Genomic DNA, 25,443 nt, shown 5'->3' with positions numbered 1-25,443 from the left:
CTTGTTAGGGCTGCCTCCAAGAAAAATTTGGGAATGTGACTTTCTTTACGTTAGTGCATAATTACTACTTTTTCAAAGTCAATATCCTTCTTGGCTTTAGTTGACTAAGATAGGAAACACTATCACTTGATTGTAATTAGTGTCTGTCTTATTGATAAAACATATACTCTGTTGATTGTTCTATATGTATGTGAAAGTTTCATCTTAGAAGGCAATATGAGCAAAATCAAGAGTAAAATATCCCATTTAAAAAAAATCCTGTTCATATTGCAAATAAAAAAAAAAGACTTGCCCTGTAAGCTGTAATGTGTATGTCACACTCAAATTGATGTCTCCCTCAAGTAACAGTAACTGAAATACCTACAGCAGCATTTAGTTTAGGTTTGGAGGATTTTTTTGTTAGTTTTTTTAATTAAGTATTATTTGGGGAAGTAATTAAGGTATTTCAGAGCCTTTGAATGTTAGGCTTTAAAAAAGACAAAACAAAACTCCCTATGCTTCTGTCACCTTTCCTGTTTTGCAGTATGTTTTTGAAAGTCACCCAGCTAGAATTATCTGCTTACTTTTTTATCATATGCAAAGGCAGCTGGACTTCTTAGAAGAAAAAAGAGTCACAGTATTAGTCAGGTGATTAAAAAGGTATATGAGTAAGAGAGAAATATTTTAGAGATAATTTTTTTTAAATCTTGTAAAGTGTTGCAGTAGAGACATTTTTAATAAACATAGGATCATCTCAAATGCGTTATATGTGATATTTTGAAACACTAAAAAACACTTTGAAACTACCTTTGAACATTGTAACATAAAAGTGTGCTGTTTTCTCCCCTCCTTTACTTCTTCTATCTGTGTTCCCTTTTGCTCTTGCTATTGTACTATAACTCTTTAGTATTCCATATCTGTCCTCGTGTAGCACCAGCTAGTCCTCTTAAATCTCCCTACAAGCCTTCCCCCACCCGAAGCACCGACAGGAAGAAGGCAACTTCACCCTCCGCTGCCAATGCCATGAAAGGGGCACCTGCAGCTGAAGTTACTCAGGTGAGTTTGTAATAGTTTTGATTTCACTGCTGGGTAAACTGATGCAGCTTCTGCTTATTATCTTTCCCTTTGCATGAATACAAATGAAGTGCTTCCCCTGCTATAAGAAACAGCAGTAGGGAAGTAAGCCATGCCAACACCTGTTGCCTTTGTGCTCCTGTTAAGGAGCATTTCAATATCTTCTTCCTCCTGGGAATCAGTGTTGAGTGCTGGTACTGGAACACTAACACCCTTATTTTCAGAGAACCGAGGCATTGAAGTGTATGGTTTTGGACTTGCTTGTAACTTCTGGGAATGAGGATGACAAATAGAATTCCCCCCTGAGTATGACTATCCACTCTTGCTAGTTAATGAGCAAGCTTCATATATTTCAGAAACTCTCTTAAGTGTATTGATAATGCCTCTGTTTTACATCAATTGCTTTAACTCTCTTTGTGGACATTTTTAATGCTGTTTGCTTAAAAGATGCATTATCGATCCACCGTAGTTTCCAAAAAAGAAGGCAAATCACTCACCTTCACTGAGTCTACACAGTTTAAAGCATGCTCTAAAAAAATCTATGTTAGGGCTGTAAAATTCACATAAAGTCCCGTATCTTGTAATACTTAATGATAGGGGAATTCATGCCATCTAAATTAGCTGCAAATGAGAGAACCAAAGCTGGGAGGAAAGATTCCTGTAATGTCAGTCTTAGGTGTGATTCAGTGTTGCATGCAGCAACGTTTCTGTGAGGTGCCTCATTGCACTGCTGATCATGTCTAAGCAGGGGCATATGGATGATTTTGAAGATTCCACCCAATGTCACCACTCCTCCCAAGAGGCCTCTTGTACAGGCTCTGATGTGGTATTATTTATCTGCAATTTGGCATGCTCTGTCCGTGCAAGACAGGAGTGGGTGTGTGCTATGTCTGTGTAAAATAAAGAACTATTAATGGCACCTCAGTTGTGGGCGGCTGTTTAAGAAGCTTTTGCAAGTATGTCACACAAATCTCTTTATATGCCATCTTGCTAATAAAACAATCAAATGCATTTTTGATTTATTGATCCTAACTATGAAAATTAAAACGAACTGTGCTTCTAGACGGAGAAGATAAAGAAGGAGAAGCGACCTGCAACACCTGGTTCATCATCTGGTATGGGATCTCCTCTAAGAAGGTCTGATTCTCCTGCTTCCATGTCCAGAAGATCTGCATCACCTGCAACACCTAAGTATGCATTTCTCATTAGTGAGCTAATACCTGTGAACCTCTCATTACCTGTAAATAAGGCATAGATTCTTGAGGAACTTCCTTTGAAGTGTTGTATAAAATCTAGTTAATTTTACTTATACATACACACATATGGGCGAGAGGAGAGAGAAGTGTAGATAACAAATCTGATATCTGTAATATTGTGTTAGTGCCCACTAGAGACACTTCCCTCTACCTTTCCTCAGTCTTGAGACTATAGTGCATTTCATAATTCATGTGAAGTTTTATTTTACATGTATTTTTAAATATGGTTTTTTTGTTCGACTTTGAAGAAACTGCCTAATGTGAAGAAATGCACTCATCATGAATAATAACTAGAAATTCCAGCATTTAATATATGCATTTCCTATTGTTGGCATGACCATCTGGTCCCATAAATACACTTACCTATGTGTCATCCAAACCATTGGTTTTAACCTTTGCTCATTTGCAAAGGTTTTGTTTGCTGTGGTTTTGTTGCTTTTTGTTCTTTTTTTTTTTTTTTTTTTTAAATGCAGAGCTATGGACCTATAGCATATCTGGGCTTACTGGCAACTGACTTGCTTTTCTTGATTGTCTTTTGCTGAAAACTGTGTTATGTGTACCACAGCTTGCAACTCAAGTCTAAGCAAATGGGTTTCCAGGTTTCTTAGAACAGAGTATTAAGTCTGACTCTAATGTAGAAGTTTGCTAAAGTAGTCCTGGTGTACAGTAATTGCCTGATTTTTTTGGCTGGTTGATTGGTTTGGGGTTTTTTTGGGACCCTGTTTGTGGGTCCCACTTGTGTCTTGAAAATTGTCTTATTTATTTATCTTTTTTAATCTGAAGCTGGCCGTATTTTGAACCAGGCTTGATGATCCCCTTTCTGACAAATTTCTTCTGCCTGAAAAACCAGCTGGTGTTCCTTTTCTGTTTCAACTCTGAGAGCATAGCCCTTTAGTGGGGGACGATTTTGTGTGTGAATCTGATGTTAGACAACATAAGGAAACCATCTGACTCTCGGCATTCTTTCTGGTTTAGACATCCCCTTGCATGTAACTGGGACACTGCAGTTCTTGGTTCATATTGTAAGGCTACAAATTCTCAAACTTCCAGTATTAAATATGTAATGTCATCAGAGTCTGTGGTATGAACTACATCCATTTTGTGCAAAAATTGAATGAAATGCAATGTTAATGACAATCAGCTTTCTTATTACAGTTTTGAGCAGATCATTGTCTAGTGGCACTCTGCAATGTAAAGTAAATAAAAAGTTTGAGCTCTAAAACTGTACATTATTCTGTAAGTACTGATACTCCCTTCTCAGAATGCATTTTTCAGTTTGTTCAGCCAGTATAAGAGACAAACCAAGAGACACAGTTAAGCAAAATGATTGGTGGGAAATGAATAACTGGGAGTCAAGTGCTTCTTGCTGGGCAGGTGAAGTTTACTGTAGAGCATCATAGTGGTTGAAAGAAAAAGTTCTTGGGAGACAGCTCTTTAGTGCTTCATGAAAAATGTATGCCCAGTCTTAATTTGTAGCACTAATTTCCATAAAATATTAGGAAATGATGGAGAACTTTTTTTCCCAGAGGTGCAAATTATGATAACCTTTGTACAGTAAAATGTTTTCATGCCTGTAAGGAATACTCTTTAGAGGAAGAAACAGATGCTGTGTGGAGGAATTAAGAAGCCTGCTGGTGGGTTTCTCTGTGGTTGTGAGCCATAGTAGTGATCTCTTTTTTTCTTCCTCCTTCGCCTTCTCAAGGGAATCTGATTCTGACCATGGCTAGAAATGTATTACCGAGCATTTAATCTTAATGTGGCCCGATTAGAACACCCTCCTTGACCTTATGAGAGATACAGTAAATAAAGTTTAAATCCATGTTTATTACTGATTGCAGAGAGTTCTGCTTCAGCACTTTAAAAACTTCCCCTCATAATTCTAAAATAAAAAAGATGCCCTAGTCACCATATTGTATTATTATATATAGGTAATAATAGTGATAATATAATATATGCATTTTTTCATACAACTCAAATTCCACTGTTAATTTTAAATTAAGAGATAAAGCTATACAATCTAAAGGAAGGTTCCAAAAGTCTTACTGCCTTTATTTAAATCCACTGACCAGCAAGATCATTATCTGACATTTACGTATAATTTTAATCTGACTAAATATGTATACAAATACTCGTTCTCCTTGCAAACCTAATGATCTTTTACAAGTTTAATCTTTCTCCTTCTAGCACATTATATGACTGAAAAAAATACCCTGGAAGAAATAAGAATACATATTGTACAGCAGTAGTAGTTAGTGATCCTGTATAGCACCTTAACCTCTAAAGCTGTTGAGGAAAGAATCAAGTACGGCCAGTGATTTAGATGCCAATTAGCTGTATGCATTTCTTTTCTAAGAATATGTGACTTGGCATTCAAGTTTTCTTGGTATTGTTCTAGTTATTAGTTCTTCACAGTTGTCATCTTTGTTTCGGAGTGGCAGTAACTTGTCTCCTTAATATGTTATTTCATTATTTATTAAATAAAAAGCTCTTTTTATCATGGTAAAGTAACTGACACAGGATCAAACAAGACAATAAAACTTCAGCCTAAAGAGACACAGTGATTAATGGCAGAAGAGAGCTGCAGTAATGACATAAATAAAATACTAATGTTTTGAATGTGCAAATTTTGCTGAGAAAGCAAAAAAGGTCAGCCCAAAAACATAGCATCTGAGAGAAAATGAGTCAACAGATATGGATGTAAAAAGGAGAAAAGGGAAAAAAAATATGTTGAACAACAATTAAAAGCGGGAAAGGAATTCAAAACTTGAAGTAACTTGGAAAAGTAAATACATCACAAAATGTCACAGAAAGGAATCCAAAACGATTATTTTGAATCGTAATGTGGATCAGCTGACAAAGATGAAAGTTAATGGATTAGAGAGTTGGAATAATTGAGAAATTGTCTTTAATTTATTTCAATTGCTATTGGATACTGATGGTGTAAAGTGTTCTTTTTCTTCAGCTCTTTCACAAGATCAATAATAACAGGATGAGGGCTTTGGGTAATTTTTTGTTTTATGCTTTATCTTCAAAGATCTATACATTAATCAGTTTATTCTTGCAGTATCCCTCAGAGAATAGGTAAGTGTGCTTTCTTATAGATCAGGAAGGCAATAAAGGCTGTGTCCTTCACATGTCTTTGGGTAAATAGTCCCTAAATAAATCAGTGGCACCTGACTGAATCAAGGAAGTAGGATTTAGTTTTAGGTGTCTTCAGATGAACCATAGCATAAGCCAATGAATAAAAATCGAAGGCTCTGACAAGCCTCTGTGTCACATGCTTTTGCCAAAGCATTACCTCATGAGAGAAGGAGAAAGGGGGAAGGGAAAAGTGTTTGTAGTGGTGCTGATGGGTGGTGGTTCATGTTTCCTTTCCAGATCCCAGGCTGGTCATTGTCCTTTGCTCATGCTTTTACTAACTGAACCCCTCACTTGGTGGGTCTTTTAGGTGACAGCCCCCTGACACTTTTGACATCAGAAATATGCATGCTCAGTCAAATTGCAGAATACTGACAGAATATGAACATAGAGTAGTACAAAAAAAGCTCCCCAAACTTGTAAAGTGTTTAAAAATGAGTTATTGGAAAGGTGTTTGCATGTGGTGAATTCCCCACAGAAGTAGCTTCTATGTCCTGCAGTGGCCTGTTTCAGATTTTATTTCATATGTGCTACATTTACTACTCTTGGTTATTGTTTTGACTTGGAAAGAGAAAAACAATGGGTAGAATGTTGAATCAAGAGTATTTTGAGGGATTTTTCAGCAGTTACCTAGATAATGGGCCATTTCAAGATCTTGAAACACCTGTAATAACGCAGCTATTCAAAACTATTCTACAGACCTATGCTGAGTTTATTCTCTTTTAAGAAATGTAAAAGAGAAATGAATCTGTCTTTGGCTACAAAAGATCAAAACTAAGAGTGAAAGAAAACTGCTTTTGAGAAAGTGTTACAGATAGAGCGAAAATGTCAGAACCCAGAATTAGCTTGTGATCAGAGCAATGTCAGAAAGCAGGCTTGAGAACATGCAGATCCTTGGTGTGGTTTCAGCAGAGTTTTTGTTGAATTAATGGGGAGAAACGGGAAAAATACTGCCACTCTTGCATTGCTGCAGATTTCTGATTTACAGTCCATCTCATGGACAGCCATAACCAGTGACCTGTCATGTAGGTGGCTTTTCAGGAGAGCGTGCTGTTCTCTGCCCTGCTGTTTATGGCCAGAGCTGGATGTGACCTCTGATTTGTGTGCTGCATGTACTTTTATTTTCTCTGCTTAGCAAAAGTAAGCTCAGAACCCCTCATATGCTCTTCCTGGGACAGTGTTCTGCAGAATGGACTATCCCTTTCATAATTAAATAGGAGCCATTGTAATTAAGAGCCAGTGGATCCTCACACCTGATAGATGTTCTAGACGTGCATGTAGGAGGCAACTTCTTACATGCTGCTGCCCCTATGTGAGCTCAGGGCAGTTAGGTGAGAAAATTAATGTATTCTTGGAGGGAGGAAGGTGCTTCTGGTACTTCTGTATTCCCCTGTAAAATCCAGTTACTGAGAAATGAGTGAGCTGTCTGACAACTGGCATGCTACCACTTCTTGGATTTTAGTGATTTGTCATCTTAACTCTCTAATCCTTATCAGGCATAATTCTGTGTTTCCCACTTTCTTATCACGGTTTAAACCTAAACAGGCTCCTATACACGTGATTATAAATTTTTTTCTTAATAATTCCATTTTTCTGTCTTCATAATCAAGTTTGGCCCTTTCTGATGTAAAGCAGCATAACTTAAGTATTATTTAGAAGGAGTGTTCTTTCCCTGTGTCAAGAAATGTTAAAGGTGCTAAGTTGAGAATATGTTTTAAATACAAGGGGGAAACCAATGTTGATTTAATACTTTCTACTGGTATCCAGTAAATGATATAAAAATTCTGAAAAAATATTCCTGATGGACTTTCTCAGCTTTGCACTCCACACACTGCACTATTCTCATCCTTGCAGTAATCAGTATTTTCTATTCTTCTCACTTTTAGCTACTTTATATGAAGCAAACTCTACTATTTTCTTGTTCTTCTGGTCCAAGAGCCATAAAAAAAAAAAATACTGTAGGTCTAAAAGTTCAAAGATGCAGTACCTAAATAACACATTCAGCACGTTTCTAATCCACCAGCTAAGTTGTACAGCCAGTCTGCTCTAATGCCTATGCAGTGCAAGATATGTGACTGTCATGACTAGACTCCTTCCTACCGACCTCTTTAATTGTCTTGTCTTTATTAGGGAACAATTACTTCTGTATTAATACTGAGAATGACTCAGCCTTAGTTATTAGCCTGTTTTGCTCCTTCTGTCACAACAAGTTAAATCAAAAGCATTGCGAGGAACGTGTGGTAAAGTTGGAAATGTAAACCAAAGGCAGCAAGAAGGGACTCCGCTTTGAAGAAGTGTCTAATTAGCAAGAAGCATCCTCTGTGCTGCAGAAAAACAGGAGGAAAATGTTTTCTTTTTATTTACCAATTATATTTTTATGAAGTGCAGTTGGAAATGACTGCAATGATGAGGCGTGTGTGAGATGTACACGTGTGTGAGATGTACACGGGGCCTTGAAATCTGCCTTTGCCTTCAGAAGGACCTGGAAATCCATCTATATCCTAAAGAGGAATCTAAAGACAATGCTAAAACCAGATTTGGTCAACACCAGCCAATTTCATTGGCTTCTCCCTTTGCTGTTTTTTTCAAGAACTGGAAACAGACTTGCCTGTTCACATCTTCCAAAGCCTGTTTCTGTCACAGAACAGCAGGATGCGTGGGCAGCAGCAGGACAAATGAGGACAGGGACCTTGCCCACAGCACCCCATCCCATAGCAGACGAAAGAAGTGACCAGGGTAGGTCTGGTGATGGTGACCAGCATCAACCAAGAGCCCAGTGACCGCCAACAAAGACCTGACTGAGGCAAGTCCAAGGACAAGCCAGGACATCATGTCAGGATCAGCAGGTTAGGAAGCTAAGAGGAACTGGCTTACCTAGAGCTGAGCTCAGGCAAGGACCAAGGGCAAGGACCTGAGCTGACAGGGAGCTCCTGGGCCTGCGGGCAGGGGGTACCTGAGATGAACTTCCAATTTAGTTGGGTGCTACTCTTCCTGCAGCCCAAGGGCTTTTGGAGTCTGTAGTGGCTCTTCAGTGGGAGTAAGAAAGTAGGGATGGTGCAATACTCTGCGGTGTTTTCCTCCCCACAAACCAGGCAGCTCTGAGTGAGCTCCTTGCATTCTGATGTCTCAACCTCTTTCAAATGCAGTCTCCTATGGTAGAAAAGAACCCTTTCTTCTACAGAATTCATGAGTTTGGGGAGGAGTTGAAAGACATCTTATTTTTATTGTCTGCTCTGTAATGCAAATGCTGTTCTGGTTATAATAGTCTCCGACCACACAATACTATAGCTAGATCTATACAAAACTTGCCACTCCAGTCCATTAATTTTCAGCTGTTGTTCATGTTTTTCATGCTTGTGGTCTGCCAGAATGAGTGTATAGTCCAGAAAACATGTTACAGTGCATGAAACTCTATATTGTGTAGATGAAAAAAGTGATATGGGATAGTACATTTATATCATAATTGCATCTCCAGGAAGAAGGTTAGAAATACATGTATAATGTTCACTTTAATGTAAGATAATTTATTCTAATGAGACTCACATAAATCATTATTTTAAGATTGTAATCTCTTGATTCTTTTAGTACTTAGTCACACATCCCAGCCTTTCTTAACGTTACAAGTGCTAGCTACTGGTGTTACATAAATAATGAATGGTGTTTGTGTGTAGTTTTATGTTTCCTGGTATCTGTTCTCTTTATGTGCAACTATTTTTAGTGAATATCAGGTATCTTTACCCTTCCACTTTCCCAGAACTGACTTCAGGTTTATCATTTCACCTGAGGTGTGCAACAGCCAGATGAGCAGTGGGCTGCGTTGCTGCTGTGCATCACCATCACCACAAGTGCAGCTTGTGAAAGTCTACAGGGGCTGAGTTTGGAGTCTGTTGTGTTGGTGCTGAGAAAAGCACTACCTCAAACAGTGTTGCTGATGATATAATGGTTTGATTAGTTCTGTCTCTTTCTGTGGTACCCAGCCTTACCTTTGTACATAGTGGTATTTGATGCTTTTTTGGAAAATCAGATACTATGAGAAAAAGACCATGGTTGGCAAGGTGGTGTTCAGATGAAAGCAGCACACTGTAGCTCATTATAATTTCTACAGACAGAAAGCAGCCATAGCTTTGGTTTACATGTTGAGAAGGAGTGTAGGAACAGTAATGTTGACAGAATTGTTTTGAAATGGTAATTACTAAAATCATTGGTTTAGGTAGTCCACAATTTCCTATCTCTCACCTAGACCTTAGACAGTGTTACTGGTTTATTTTAATGAGAATTTTCTGTAATCATGTGCACTTCCATGTAATTTCCATGCATTTCAAGTTCTGATTGCATCCAGGTGGTTCTTTTCAGTGTTGTGCAAAACAGCTGATACTCCTCTGTAGCCAGAGACAAGAAAGCATGAGAAGTGTGAAGATGGAGTTTGATTCCAAGCTGTGTAACATCTGGCCTGTTTTGATTTTTGTTTTCCCTCATCAGGACAGTTGCAAAGACTTATCCTCAGTCTCCTAAAAATGCCAAACAATATCCAGCTTCTCCTGTGAAGCATCGTGCCACTTCCAATCTCAGCCAGGAAACACCTAAAAAGAAAGCAGACAAGGAGAAAGAAAATGTCAGTCACCTGAAATCCCCAGGAGCACGCGCTGATGACGTGGGCCAGGTGGCTCCTGAGAAGCACGTGCCTTCTGCTGGAAAGGCTGAGACCAGTGAAGGTGAGCCTTACTGCAAGATGTTACTGCAAGATATCCTGGGACCCTGAGACTTTTCAACAGTGATGAGCGGTTCTTTTCATGAAGCTGCTCAGTCATAGGCCTATGAGAATGTGTAAAGATACATACTGGAACCTGTAAATACGTAGTTTTCACTAATGTACCTCACTGTTAATGAGGATGTGAAAATGCTGACATCCAGGGATGCCCTTATCTATTTCATCTTCTCTCTGCTGAAAATGCTGAAGTGTGCTCTTAAAAAGGTGTCTTACCACTCTGAACCAGGCCCATTTCAGCCTCTGTACAAACCTGGAATTTCTGGACACACTCTTTGTTCCCTGCCTGACTTTCCACCCTTGGTTATCCTCTCCTAGGGAAGATCACAGCAGGAACAAGTGATGCAGAAGAAGCTGCAAAAATTCTAGCTGAAAAAAGACGACAGGCCCGCCTGCAAAAAGAACAAGAGGAAAGGGAGAGACAGGAAAGAGAAGAACGGGAAAGGTATCTCTGTTGCTTTGTGAAAGTTGTTACCTAGTAATTTAACCTGTATCACTGAAGATGCCTGCAACTGTGGAAGTTTTAGAATCAAGTGGGAGTTTACATGTATTTGTTAATTTCTTCAATTTCAGACTCATGTTTCATTAGTGTCTTTTGCAGTCTGTATGACTAGTGAAGTTAGAAAATAATAATTTGGCCTCTTCAAGAACCCTGAATAAACTATTACTTTTCCAAATACTTTAGGCATGTCCATGCTGAAGTGTACTGCACACTTCAGTCTGGACATACCTGAAGTATTTTACATGGTAAAAAAATATTTGAGGTGCCTTTAAATTGAGCTAGATCATGTAGCAGGAACAGTCTTGCAGCAGCAGGATATGCATTAAATGGCAAGGCTTGAATCATTCATAATTAACCTGAAGTTCATCTTCATGCCCAACTCTGCTGCAGGCATTGAGGTCTTTGAGTGTGGCAGAATGAAGGTTGCTGTGTCTGAGCAGTGAAGTTCTGGTTATATTCTGGCAACAGGCTTTTAGGTGGTTCTCTGCATGGGATGCTGGTTGCAAGTGTCAGTAAATCATGCACTTCCTTCAAACCCATAGTAGTAAATCACTAATTCTGCATGTCTAGATTCAAGTTTGGGGTTTCTTGTTAAAAACACGGTGGGGTGGGAGTGGAATGACCAGCTCCTGCCATTTTGGCCCTGATAGAATGGTAAGAACGATCATTTGCAGAACAACTCTTAAGGAGCATGATGTCCCTCAGTGGGCCAGGGAACAACACAGGTGGAATTTAGACCCACTCCTTCCAGTGTTCCACTGTGTTTTGTGGACTTTGCTGCTACTCATCCCATTTGTTTATCTTCAGATGAAGCAAAGGATAGAAGAATTTGCTTATTTATAGATACCAGTATTCATTCTGGGTGTCAAGTACAGGGGAAGAGGGATGTCTTTATTCTTGAAACTTAATTTTGTTATTGACACTCTAATTGAAATTAGAACCAGAAGTCTTTTCTTTAATCACACATGTTTTTTCAATGGAAATAATAACTTCTATGCAATATTTTAGGCATTAAAAATAAGATTGGAGTAAAAGCTTGATAGCAACCTGAATATTGAGCATGTTCTCAATGAAGCCTTTTAAACCTTCTGTTGTATTTTTTGCAGGCTTGAAAGAGAAGAACAGAAAAGAAAGGCAGAAGAAGAAAGACTTCGTCTGGAAGAAGCAGCTCGTAAGAAGGAGGAGGAAAGAAAACGTGAAGAAGAGGCAGCTAGAAAAAAGGCAGAAGAGGAAGCCAGGAGAAGAGCTGAGGAAGAAAAAATGCTAAAGGAAAAGCAAGAAAAAGAGCTCCAAGCCAAACTTGAGAAACAGGTATCACCTCAAACAGAAATGCAAAATTTTGATACATGTGAAAAAATACTTCTTAATATTTGGTAGTCTGCCTGAGATAAATAATGACCGTAAGATATTTTACACATTTTAATTAGAGGGAAGAAGCAGAAATCAAAGCCCGTGAGGCAGCTGAACAACTTCGTCTTGAAAGGGAACAAATCATGCAGCAAATTGAGCAAGAAAGGCTGGAGCGGAAGAAGGTGGGTATTTGCACCTCAGGATAACTATTTCATTTCTTGTTTAAATACATAACCCAGGAAGCACCCAGTAGTATCTACTAACAATAATCTGGAGGGATTACAGGTGAATAGTTATGCCAAACTTAGTATTTACTACTTGCCTTGTTAGGGGAACATGGACATCAAAATTTGTAACAAAGTGGAATTGCCTAAGGCAAATGACTTTCTACTGGGCACTGACCAAACACAGAGCCAGCCTCTGCCTGAAAAGTTAAATGCCTGAGACAAACAGGGAAGGGCATGCCAAGGCAAATGTCGATGGCTGCCCAACCCCGGACATCACAAACTACTGAGAAACATGAGTGACTTTGTTTAAAACTTACTCAACAAAAGCTCTGTGTCATTAATTGAGAAAGTTTGTGAGTAACAAGCACCTTTTCCCCCACCTGGCTGTCTCTGGTTGCATTATGCAGAGGAATAGGACTGTCTGGCCACTGCTGCACATGGAAGTGGCTGAAGCTGCATAAATTAGCTTCGTTTACAGCTGTGTGGCAGGAAAGAGAGAACAGCTGCAGAACCCCTGCCTGGTTACAAAAGGTCATCTATCCGTGTATGTTATTCCAATATGTTTTAAACTGTTCACCACTGAACTAGAGGCATGATGCAGTTGCAGATTAGAATACCAAACCAAAGTGTTTTACATCTCAAATAATTTCCTTTTTTTATAATGAAGAAAGAAGGAAAACAAAAGTATTTTAAGATGATGCCTTACACATTTCCAGTAAGAATAACTTAAGATATTTCATTTTGCCCTTCTTTTCCAAAAAGGCTAACTATTTTTAAAGGAACTGTTTGGAAATAGTTGGAAAAGCAACTAGATTAACCACACTTGGTTTTAAACACATGTCTTGTTCCAGAACTGAGCATAACTCATAACTGCAAACACCTGGTATTAAAATGCTTGTTTCTGAAGTGCGTCTACTGAGAAAGTCATGTTCTGTAAGATACATGATAGATGAAAGCCAGCTCCAATATATTTTTTATCTTTCATTTCTTTATTTTTCTTATTTGTCCTCCCTTTTTCAAGACAGGCAGAGATCATGTCATGACAGTAAAGAAAAGTTCTTTTCGTCTGTTTTTCCCCTTTCTGTCTCTTGTGTTACATATTCTGTCTGCCATCTCATCCTCAGATTTATTTTGCTTTATAGAGAATAGATGAAATAATGAAGAGAACAAGGAAGAGTGAAACCCCAGAAATAAAGGTATGAAACAGTATGTGGATTTTTTTGTTTTATTTTCATATGTGGAAATTAAATTGTAGGGTAGTTCCATCCTAGTAAGTGTACTTAGGTACACTCCAGACCCAAATTTTAGATGCATTTCAAACTGAGAGTGACTGTTGCTGTGTCGCAGTCACTGCCACAGAGACACAGCTTTTGTGCAGCCTTTGCAGGTAACCCCCTCACTATCTAGCAAGGGGCAACAGCACATTCCTGGATGCTGGAGCTGTAATGTTTGCTGCTGTTGATGTGTCTTCCTGCTTTGTACCAGCCAGTGAGTTAGTTACTGAGCTCTCTGTTAAGCCTGTCAGGAGTGTAGGATTAAAAAGAAGGCAATTGTGTCCAGCTAAGAAGTGACACTCAGGTTTTCATTTCTAACCTACTAAGGAAACTGTTCAGTTAACTTTCAGAGAATGTTTTCTTTTTGAATTTAAAAAAAATGCTATGCCTAACTAAAAAGGGAAAAAAAGTCCTGTCTTGCTGGTCATGGTCTTTGTCACCCTGTGGCCCTGGGCAGTCTCACAAGTTTTGAGTCCAGCTAGTTCCATGAAGGTTACAGTCCTCTTTCTAATACAGCTGAGTCATTACTTGATTTCAGAAGGAAGAGCCAAAACTGGAGATACCATCAACTTTGAATGTGGAAAAGCAACCAAAGGTCCTTGTTCTCAACAAGCCAGGTAAAAATTGCCATATTTTTCTGACCTATTTTCACAGTTGGTTCTCTTCAGAATTTTTTGATCTGAGGCGGACCACTGTGTATTATCCTAAGTTCTTTGCTTTCATCTCAAAAAGAACAGCTACATTTGCATCAGTGACAAATGTTAGAAACCAGAGACAGCTTTGCTTTGCCACTTAAGCAAAAGCAGAATAAAGTTTCTCCTCCATTTTAGTACCTGATGTAGCATTTTTGTAAATGAAAAGTTCTAATCTGCCATATGTTTGATTGCTGCAATCTACCTTCAAATTTTGTAGGCAGAAAATCTTTGCACACAACCAAGCTTTTCATAGTATGACTCTAAATTTTACATTTAATTAGACTTTATAGAAAAAAAGCGTATTTATTTAAAGGACTATTAAATAAAATATGCATATCTGACATTTATCTGTATTTTGTTTGCTTCCCCAGGCTAAAGTTTTTAGTACAGGACATAAAAGATAAAATATTCTCTTCCTATTTCCTCAAATTTAAAAAATGTAGCATAAAGAACAGTTTTGGAGTGGAATAGAGGAATGACAGTATAGTATGATGAGTCATGGATTAAACTGAGTCTCTACTGCATTGTTAGTCTTCCTTTCTACTCAATATATAAGGTAAAACTATTTAAATAATGAAGTTTCTCCTGTCATAATTTCTAACCTTCCTTTATAGAAATCAACGGATTGGCGACCTGCCTGAAAAACAAAAGCTTGGAAAGTGCTGCTTCTGTAATCCCTTCCCAAGATGTAGTAACTAATGGACTGAAGTCAGTTTCAGGACTTATTCAGCTGGAAGCTGTTGATGGGAAATCTAACAGCATGGAAGATTCAGCAGATGAGGTTCAGTCCATGGATGTGAGGTACAGACCAGATCTACCAATAGGGGTTGTGCAACTCATGAGACACAGGATTTTGGGTTTTGTTTGTTAATACTTTACTACTTTGCTTCTCACATCCTCCCCAGGGTGGCAGCTGGGTGTTTGCTGGGTGTGCTCTGCTTCTGCCAGGATGTTTGAGACAAGAGCCACAGAACCTCATCTCACTCTCACATATTTGGGAGAGAGGACTCTGAAATCCTTCCACAGTCCTTACTTATGGATTCCATGCAAGTTTGCCCAAACCTTTCAGACCGTTTTGTGAAAGCAGCTACTGTAGATATTGTTCTGATGGCACCATTTTTTAATTTGGCTGCATAGCTGTGAGTCATGAGCATTTCTGCCTCCATACAAACAGAATAAAGAAAATAATGGATTTAGAATTTTAAGTACTTAACAAGTAGAAATGTGTAGAAATCAACTAATAACTTTGTGATTTTAAATACTCTCACATTTTGATGGCAGGACGTGCAGAAAAGAAGGATTTTTAATTTAAGTTTTTTTATTTACATATTTTTGTACATTGGCAGTTAATTTAAGGCTGCTAACACAAAGCTAAGTCTGAATTTTAAACATGGAATTTTTATGCTCTTCTCCTTTAATTAGTAAGCCAGTTGAACCTCTCATACTGTTTCTGTATTTTCAACAAATACGCATAAATATGTAGAAAATGCCCTACTGGGACAGGTTAGAAGTCCATGTAGCCCATTGTTTGGTTTCAGAGAATATCAGTAAGAAAACTAGTGAGGGAGAGCACCTGAGCCCACCACTTCCTGCAATCCAAGGTGACACTGAAGTGTTGCCTTAGGGATATTGAGGGTGCAACTCTGCCTTGGCCTTTTAAGTGGCCACTGGCTGACATGTTGCCCATGAGTTTATCCAACTCTTTTTTTTTTTTTTACCTGCTGATGTTTGTGTCCAGGACCTCTCCTGGAAGCAAACTGTACAGTACTGTCTCACTGGGTAGATTATGTTCTTTGATCCCTTTTAAGCCCAGTTTCTTACTGGTGACATTGGGCACCCCTTACATTTTGTGTTGCAGGATTTCATGCACAATAGTTTTGCCCTCAACTCATCCACCACTACATCATGGTTTAGAAATGGCTGTGAAAGCCTTACTCTGCCTTCTCTTCTCCAAACTAAAATGCACTAGCCTTGCTAGTGTCAGCAAAGTGGCTGGTTGCAGCATTTCTTAAATTTAATTATGGGATTTCTATGTCTGAAGTATATCATAAGATCTTAAGAAGTAACTTTTTATTTAAGATGTGAAATGTTTTAAGTGTTTGCAGGATCAGGACAGTAATGTAAAAGGTGCAATAAACATTTATGTAAAGGAATGGTGCAGGGGCTGAAATAATGATCAGTAAACGCAGTTCAGTAACCTGTCAGAGATGTGGGTTCAGGAGATGAGTGCTCATGTCACACAGCTACACCAAACCTTAATCATTAAGGGACATAGGTTAGCTTTGACCTTCCATCCTGAACAGGGCAATATCTTTTTCTTTGGACTAGGACATTCTTTATGTAAAGGCTTGCTGCAGCTGCCTTAAGATGAGTGATAGTTTCTGAACAGTCAGAGGTTTAATTTGATTGTCACTTAATGAAAAGTTATACATACCTTATTCTGTATCTTTCTTTCCCTTATTTTTTGTTCAGCCCGGTTTCAAAAGAAGAACTCATCTCCATCCCTGAATATTCACCCATGAATGAACTCATGCCAGGTGTTTCTTTGGACCAAAATGGGACAAGTAATGCCAAGGCTCTTGAAGACCTCTTGGATTTCACAGGCCAAGCTACCTACTCCAAGATGTCCAGTGATACCCTTAGCCTAGATGACTGTAACAAAAACTTGATTGAGGGATTTAACAGCCCAGGACAGGAAAATACACTTAATTCTATCTGTTGACAGCCTCGCTTTTCAGCAGAACAGATACAGGTACAGTACTGTGATAAACATCTTAGGTATAATAAATTGCTGTGATACTGGCTTCCCGGAAAATTACAGAAGTTGTACACAGCAGTGTGGAGAGAGAAAGAAAGCTGTTCTCCTAGGTATTTAAATTCATCATAATCTTTGATATTTGCAGCTGTTTGAAAATTGGCATCATATGCAAACTGACTCTAACATAGCAACCACAAGTATCTGGTAAATGGAAACATTTCCTTTATGCATCCAGAATTTCTTCATTAATACAGTACCTTTCCTGTATATCTTTGGAGTCCATTTGCATGAAGAAAACAGTTAAAAGCGGGGCCAGTCTAGGGAATGGTAGTTATTGCTGCTGCTTACTCTTTGCTGCTGCTATAAAACTTGCAATGTAGAATCACATACCCTGAAATCTCAGCATAGTAAAACACCATAGTAGGCTTCAGTGACAGTTTCAAAGTACAAAGCCATAGTCAGGTTTTTTGGAAGAGTCTATTCTAAATTACAAAACTGAGGTCATCTAACTTGCATAGCTGACTTGATATTCTTCTCTCTTTTTAATTGACAGAGGTTACAATTTCTGGAGGATATATATCCCCGTGATGCTACTGGCAGTAAAATATGAGCTTGTCACTTGAAAAAGCTTCTGCAGTCCTTGAACACTGGATTTCAAATAACCAGAGCTGAATATAACTTGTCTTCCCAGGGAATATGTTGAATAACTGACTGCTTTTGGTAGAAACCAATGATCTAGAGCCTTGATGGTTTCAGGGAAGACAGAGCGTGCATTAGAATTTGAGCTTTAGATGCTAATAAAGCACTTATTTCTTCTCCTAATTTAAAATTCATCTCAACACTTCACTGTGATTTTTACCTGTGCATTTTATTTTTAAATAATTCTTTCCTAAGCTTGATCATACATCCATTTAGACATCTTTTTCTTGTAAATAATGATGGGGTTTGCCCACAGTGCATTGAAACAAAATAATATACCGTACTTTAGTTTTGTGCCTATCTTTTTTTGTCTTTAATAAGGAGTTACTGGCAACTTTTATTAAGTGTATAATTCAAAACTGTAGCTGAAGAGGCTTGAAAAAAATATAGCTGCTGGAATCAAAAAGAGCCTTCTTATTGATTGTGGAGTGTGGGAATTATCCCCTTATGATTAGGTTGACACTGTTAGTCACTAGTGGCACTTACTGGTTAATATTAATTAGTCTGGGAGCAACTATCAACTGTGTTTAAAAACGTATTTGTGTAACACCTGTAAGCAAAGTAGGCAAAATGCCAAGTGTAACCCCTTGATATATATGTCGTATAGCTGTAGTAGATCCGAGTGAGGGTGAGGTAATACGCTAACCTTTGAAGATGCAGACACTTGATTGTTACCAGCAGGCTTTCTATCACACAGAGAAGTATTTTATCTTCCTGTAGGCTCAACAAAATGGGATTTGGTCAGCAGCAAAACAGTAAGTGAATGTCAGAAACACAAAGGCCAAGAACAGCATGCAGGGAACACTGGGGGCCCCTAATGTTCTGTAAACATCTGTGTGGAACAGTCCACATCAAGATGTACAAGGTCAGGACGTCATGTGCCATACAGTGTTAACCTTATTTCTGTTGGTGAACCTTTATGCTAAATCAGGTGCTGCTTTGAGGGCATTTTGTCCAGTCCCTTATAAGAATAAATTATAAATACAACTCTCTTTGGACACTAACACAAAAGTTGTGAAAACCTGGGGGGAGGGGGTGTTTAGCTTGGTTTTTTTTTTCCACGTGTAAGAGTTCACAGCGTAGATTGAGCTCAGTTGTAGCACCATTCTTGTGCTCTTAAAAGTCAGCAATGGGAAAGTAACCAGTGACATGATGTGCAATGCCTAAAAAAAATCATACCTACAACAACCCAGCTCTATTTATGTTAGTGTAGTTCAAAGAAATACTTTCTTTTGACTGTGCAGTAAGCTGTAGCATGATACTGTGTCTTCCAAATTCGTCCTTCATCTATTTCCTAAATAATAAACAGAAACAGTTTGTTTTGCTGTAATACACTGTGTTTGACAAATGTCATATTATATTTTATTATGGTGTCATTGTATAACCTGTAGATTTCTGTATTTGCATGACCTGTATAGCATGTATAAAGGTGAAATACATTTTCATTTATGAATCTGACTTGTTTCTTAGCGCTTTTTATTCCCACAACAATATGACTGATTTAAAAATACACATATGTTAATTTGTTCTGAGGTGTTTTCTGAAGGAGGGTGTAATATTGAATGAAGGAGTGGTTGTCAAAACCTCAGAATATTTCACCATTGTTGCCACTGCCATATATTCATTTGCTTTCTGAGGTCCTGCCAATACACTGAGGAAATGCAGGCTGGTGGCTACAGAGCGTTAAGATGTGGACTCCAAATGGTGGCATCCAGAGGGCTGGTGACAGTGTAGGGACCAGTTTGCAGTCTCAGCCCCTGCTCTCTGGCAAAGAAAATAAGCAAAAGAAAACTTGGGAGCTGTGGTAAGAAGACACTGTTCTGTTTAGTGTGCAAGAGCTGTTCTGAAAGAGTACACGTGACATAAATGCTGAACTTCTCTTCAAGCTACATGCACACACTGCTGCTTGGAAAGGGACTGGCCTGGAGCTGCTGTTAGTTCTCTAGTGAAATGCTGAGGGGAAATTTTTTAAAAATATCTTTTTAAAATCGTCGCTTCAGTCAAAATTGCAAATGAGAGAATCTACTTTTATTATGAAGTATATTAATACTTTCCGTGGTGACAGTTCATTTGTATTGACTCCTGAAACATTTATATTATTTGTCCACTGAATTATTTACTAAGATTGAAGGAAGCAAGATGAGTATTTGTGAAGAAAGATATTGCATATTTACCTTTGTATTTGCTTTTAAATGTACCTTTTCAAATTTGGCTAAATATCTGGAGCAGGTATTGTCAACTGAGGGATTAAATCACTTCTTTTTGCTTTTGATGCTATAACTTCTTCATGCCAGCACCATCCCAGTGTTTGCTGCTGTGATTCAAGATTCTGCAATGAGCTTTACTTTGAATTTGTCACTGGTCTTGGCAACTGCAGTGGAGGATCTCTAGTGATTCATACAAGTCCTTGATAGAGCTTTTCTACTATTATTTTACATAACTATTAGTAAGTTTCTAATACATAAATAAATAACACCTGTGAGGTAATTGGGCATCACAGTAGCTTTCTGATTAGGTTCAGCACTTTCCATGCTGTTGCCCTGGGAAATGGCACCCAAAGCTTGTCTTGGATCACAGCAAAGGCCTGAGCAGACCTCTTGTCTCCCCAGGGAGTTAATTTCAAAACAAAATTGCATCAGTGAGGGGTGGATCTGGACCCCCAGGCTGCATTTTCATCTAGTGATGAACAGCTAGAAGAAGCAGGGGCAATAATCCTCTCTCCTTTAATTGTACAAGTGAGATGTGTGCAGAAAGCTGCAGAAATAGCACAGATTGCTACTCTGGCTGGCAGGGTGGGGATTTTCTCTCTGCCACCTCTCATACAGAGCTGCACCTTGCCCTGCTTCCTACCCCACCTCAGTCCCAGCTTGACAGCATCCACAGCTCAGGTGCCCCTGCCACCACCCCGCTTCTGTTCCAGGCATTGGCAGTGTGGCACTGCAGCTCTTGTACTTGCCCAAGGTAGCACAGTGGCCTTCAGCATTGATCACGCTGGCTGGAAAAGCCTGAGATCCCAGGATAACTGTGCTTCAGTGCTGCACACCGGCCTGGAAACCCTATAAACCCATCCTTCCCATTAAGGTTTAACTGCATTAAAATGTGGATAGTTGTGGTGGTCTGTTTACCCACTCCTTTTCCTATCCCATACTGTTACCCCCGCCCGCTTTCCCCTGCCCCTAGCCCTGGCCGCTCCCTCGGGTCCTCCCTGTTGGTTCCTGTAGCCCAACTCCGGCCATGGACCGCCCCTGCGATCTGACAAAACCTCGGTTGGCGCCCGGATCACGAGCGCTCTCTGCCTCTGGAGATCGCTGGCACAAGATGCGATTAAAGATCCTCTGAAGCCCTCATGGAGGGACCCTTCTCGCCTCCTTCACCGTCACTGTGTTGTAAAGCTGACAGCTGCCGGAGCAAAACCGCGGAGCAAAACCGAAATGGGCTACGGGAGGGTGACAATGGTCGCACTGCCCTAAGCAGCCCCGCTGAGCTCTCAGGGAAAGCTGCAGCTTGCTAAACTAAACCTACCACTACAACAGATAGTTCAGTATTCAAGAGCTGAAATCTAGACTGAGGTTCCTATCTTGTTTTCGCTAAGCCTGGCCTGTGTCCTGCACAAGAGGGAGACTGTCCTATAAGTGGCACAAATAGTGGTAATAGGCTGCTCCTTTTCCTGATTTAGTGACCTATGGGACTTCTGCCTTACTTCTCTCTTCTCCCTCCCTATTCAAGAACAAGGCAGAGACTGAAAAAAGTCTCTTCATTTGCATTCATTTCAGGATAATGTTGTTCAGGCTGTTGGTTGCCTCCAAAACCAGTGTGGAGAGTAGTGGTTCACTTATGCTGCCACTGCATTTAGGTGCACAAATAGACCTAAATGGCAGTTACCTGACGTTGGGGATGTTGGTTTTCAATATCAGTATTAAATTCTGAAAAGTGTATTATTACTGCTGAGCCGCTATGCTAAAATCTGGAAAATATATTGTATGTTACGACTGAATGCAATTTTCTCTGGATTTTCTTTTTAATCTTCAGGAAAGCATTTTTTTAAATTCAATCTCTCCAGAATACATACACTTAAAAATAACAGAAAACTTATAATATTCAGATGCATTTTTGTTATTACTGTTAGTGCAATAATACCTGTCCAGAAAACCATGAGACACAATGTTCATTTCTCCCCCACTTTATCTCATCATTTATCTTATCCTTATGGTCTCCTACAGCTGAAGAGCAGGCGATGCTGTTCACTCCAATTTAACGTGTCTGTTGAAGCAACTTGTGAGGCGGAAAAGCCCTTAAAACTGCAGGCAGAAACTGTAAGAGAAAGGATAATTAAGCTTTTAAATAATTATGTAAAGTATAAAAGAATGGTTTCTTGATCACCAGAATTCTAGATACTTGTTTTCTTCCCAGCAGCCTTGTTTGCTGTCTAGCTTGTGTTTGTTTTATAGCATTTTGATTATTCAAGACTGAGCGTAGTAATGTTTTTAAGCTAGTGGGTTTGATGATTACCTGAGGCCTGCAATTTTCAGGATCAAAATAGAGGCTCTGGAAGATAATGTGTCATGTTCACTTGGGAGCTTTACAAAAATAGATGTGTATCCTTGCTATAATCAAGCCTTAATGATTTCCAGAGAAAAACCAACTATGATGCAGGAGAGATCCAATGAATAGAAGGAGCAGTAAGCAATGAACCAGCAGCTTTGCATTATCACTTAGATCTTCTTACTCTGCCTACAAGTAATAACTTGAAGTCCACTGCAATTGTAGGTGGTTGATGTTGTAAAATAATGGATCCAAGGACATAAAATTGCATAACTGAAGAAAAAAAATTGTGTGTAAGAGATGTTCAGAATCAGGGAAATTACTCTGTCAGTATTTCCTCATGTTTTTTGTAGAAATAATAGCCCCTCTCACCAAATTCAGTAAGCAGCACAGTAAGCAGGATCAGGGCAATACCTGTAGCCTCATATTAACATGCTTGCACATCCCTTTTCAGAGTAACCTCTCTTTTAAAATACAGATGGCAGCATTGTCTGAAATATGATTTTTAGCACCTTAAATATGCAAAGCTGTGGGGGTTTATACCACTAAATTCTATGGAGTTACTCCTTATTTTCCTGGTGTGAAGTCTCAATCAGGAATAATTTTCACTCCTTTTATCTTTTCTTAAACTTTGTAGCAGTTCAAATACAGAAATTCAAAAGAATACAGATTCTGGCCATTGCCTGCTGGAATGGGTTTGTCCTCTCAGTTCCTGGACAAAGACTGCCCACACCACAGCTGGCAGAGAAACAGAAGTCTGAGGAGTCTTTCAAAGACTGATTGTGTGCAGAAGCGTGTCAGGGACAGCAGTGAAACCCTGCTGGCATGGGCAACACGTACAGTCCTGGTCAGGCATGGCTAAAACTTCCCTGGCTGAAGACTGGGCCAGAAGTTCTTCCCTTTTGGCAAGCAACGTTTGCTTCCCTAATCTACATTTTTACAAGGTTAATTTATGCTAATGTTCTTGGGCCAGTGTTGGGCTTTCAGGCAGGTGTCCTATAGCAAATGAAACTGCTGGTGGATTTAGCAAATAAATGAGCTTTTGAATGGGTGAAGGTCACAGTCACTAAAGAATGCTAAGACACTTTGCACATATTTACTACCACATAATTACTATTAAAATTCCTAAGGCAAATCAGTATCAGTCATGCCCACAATGTTGTCTCAAGCTGGACATTTTGAAATTTTATCTCTGCTCAGTCAGACTTTCATCCTGCTGTTTTACTGCAATTTCTCCTTCTGTCATCTTTTCAAGACCTGGTTCTTGCACAAGCAAAGAATTGCAGCCTTTTTGTGTCCTTGCCTTCCTCCTCAAATTATCTACTTTGGCCTCTTGGGTGATAAGCTCAAGGCCTTTGCTTTTAAAATCCTCTTACTGCATTTATGTCACACACTGGTGTTAGTTCATACACTGAGATTGTTTTCACTGGTATTTTGCCAAAATCCTACCAAGTTCACACAGGCTGTACGCCCAGCAGCAATGGCACATTTTCATGTGTTGTTACAGGAAAGCCACGATAACCTTATAAATAAAACACAGGCTTTGTTACATCATGAGAGCCCAGGCTTGCTGGAGGCTCTCTTTGAAGAGTAATTTGGTGATGCTATCAGAGCCAAGTCATGCAGTTAGTCATCCTCTCACATTCCTTCAGGTTTTAATTAAACAATTACTTTCCAGCTTTCCTTAAATTTCTAGGCTAAAGAATGTAGGACATATTTCCTCAATAAAGGAGGGAGTCATTACCTGTTGCTTTGAGCCTAGACTGAAAAAAGTATCATAGTTCCACAGAAAACTGTTAAAGTTCTTACAACTGCATTTGGGGGTTTTTGCTTCTTTCTGGAAGAAATTCTTGTCTTGTCTGCATAAGTTATTACAGACTTGTAGTTCCTTTGTCAAATAACCTCAGGAATTGACTTAAACCCCGGCATCTAGCTTTTTATAAATTAAGAGCTGATGCTCCTTTGCTGGATACTTAGAGGGTTAGCTAATTTTCCTCCACTGAATGATAGGAATATTTTTTTTATTACTACCATTAGAAGAAGCAAATTACCAATATGCCTGCAAAGATTTAGGCAGCTCACTCTCATTTCACAGCAGGAGACACATTTTGTGGCTTGGTGAAAGCATTTTGATAAATAAGTGCCTGACTGCATTAAGGTATAGGCATGGGTGAGAGGTGGAAGAAGAAATCATGAATGTGAAACTCCTTCAAAAGCAGAGATCCAAGTTAATGAAGCCATGCAAACCTAATCAGGAGGCATAGCAAGATAGTGAAGTACAAAAGAAAACATTTCCCTTTAGGTATTATGAGAGGTTGGCTGGTAAAACTATGATTTAACCTTGGTCAGCAGTTCTTGACAGTGGATCAAGATCATCTTGTGGGTGTTGACTTCACCAGACCCTCTCTCACTGCTCGAAGATGCTTCTTCCCTTTTAACTATCACCATCTACAGGCTCTGTCTGCAGACACCAAAACGAATTGTGTATGACAACCAAGCCAAGCCACTCCTACAACAAGATTTTAATGACATTTATCTGGTGCACCTCAGTGGAGAGCATGTGTTCAGCAGCAGCTGCTGTGGTGGTCAGCCCTGGCAGTGCAAGAAAGCCCAAGTGATGCTCCCCAGCACAGCTTGTTCTCTGCTTGCTTCTGTGCCTGACCTTGCCAGCGATCAAGATGTTTTATTTCCACTTTTTTTTTTTTTAATTAGCATAATACGGTTCAGCAAAAGTCAGTGCCAAGAGTAACATTTTATGTGGAAAATGAAATGCCTCCTTGAAAGAACAGATACATAAGATCTGTCTGCTGTCAAGGGCTAGTTCCTGCTTTTGAATTTTAGGTAACTTCCATTCATCATTTCCAAGTATTTAGCATGCAAACCACAGTTGAGCTCTTTCCAAAGGGAATGTTTACTAAATTAAGCATTAAAGGAATATGAAAGTGATTCTCTATTCTAATGATACTTAATTAGAAATAAAATGTGGAAATAGATTAAAATAATTAGTCTTAATAAGCAGTAATTGCCAAGTCTTGTGCAACAGAATAGCCTTCCCAATTTAGAGGTGGAGAATAATGATGCTGTGGAGCTACTAATAGACACTGATTTAAATATTAATTTAACTTGTAAAGTATGTGTAAGTTGTTTTTTACTTAGAGTACATGGTCCTAACCATAGAGATCCT

The 25,443-nt window shown here is 39.1% G+C and overlaps 1 protein-coding gene across 7 annotated transcripts in view; it reads left to right on the top strand.

The window, feature by feature from the left end:
• MAP7D2 (MAP7 domain containing 2) overlaps positions 1-19,175 on the top strand; it is an 82,190-nt gene extending 63,015 nt beyond the window's left edge. For all 7 annotated transcript variants that reach the window (XM_032100783.1, XM_032100782.1, XM_032100784.1 and 4 more), the window contains 11 exons: positions 887-1,035; positions 2,117-2,244; positions 9,927-10,159; positions 10,531-10,657; positions 11,821-12,025; positions 12,142-12,246; positions 13,434-13,487; positions 14,104-14,182; positions 14,875-15,061; positions 16,733-17,012; positions 17,572-19,175. In XM_032100783.1, coding sequence (XP_031956674.1) covers positions 887-1,035; positions 2,117-2,244; positions 9,927-10,159; positions 10,531-10,657; positions 11,821-12,025; positions 12,142-12,246; positions 13,434-13,487; positions 14,104-14,182; positions 14,875-15,061; positions 16,733-16,982 — 1,517 coding nt within the window. In that variant the 3' untranslated portion in view covers positions 16,983-17,012; positions 17,572-19,175. The remainder of the gene's footprint in view (positions 1-886; positions 1,036-2,116; positions 2,245-9,926; positions 10,160-10,530; positions 10,658-11,820; positions 12,026-12,141; positions 12,247-13,433; positions 13,488-14,103; positions 14,183-14,874; positions 15,062-16,732; positions 17,013-17,571) is intronic.
• The last annotated feature ends 6,268 nt before the right edge of the window (positions 19,176-25,443 follow it).

Source organism: Corvus moneduloides, chromosome 2, assembly GCF_009650955.1.
Source record: "Corvus moneduloides isolate bCorMon1 chromosome 2, bCorMon1.pri, whole genome shotgun sequence".
Taxonomy (NCBI): domain Eukaryota; kingdom Metazoa; phylum Chordata; class Aves; order Passeriformes; family Corvidae; genus Corvus; species Corvus moneduloides.
The sequence above is the reverse complement of the archived record's forward strand: the minus strand, read 5'-3'. Positions and strand labels throughout refer to the sequence as shown.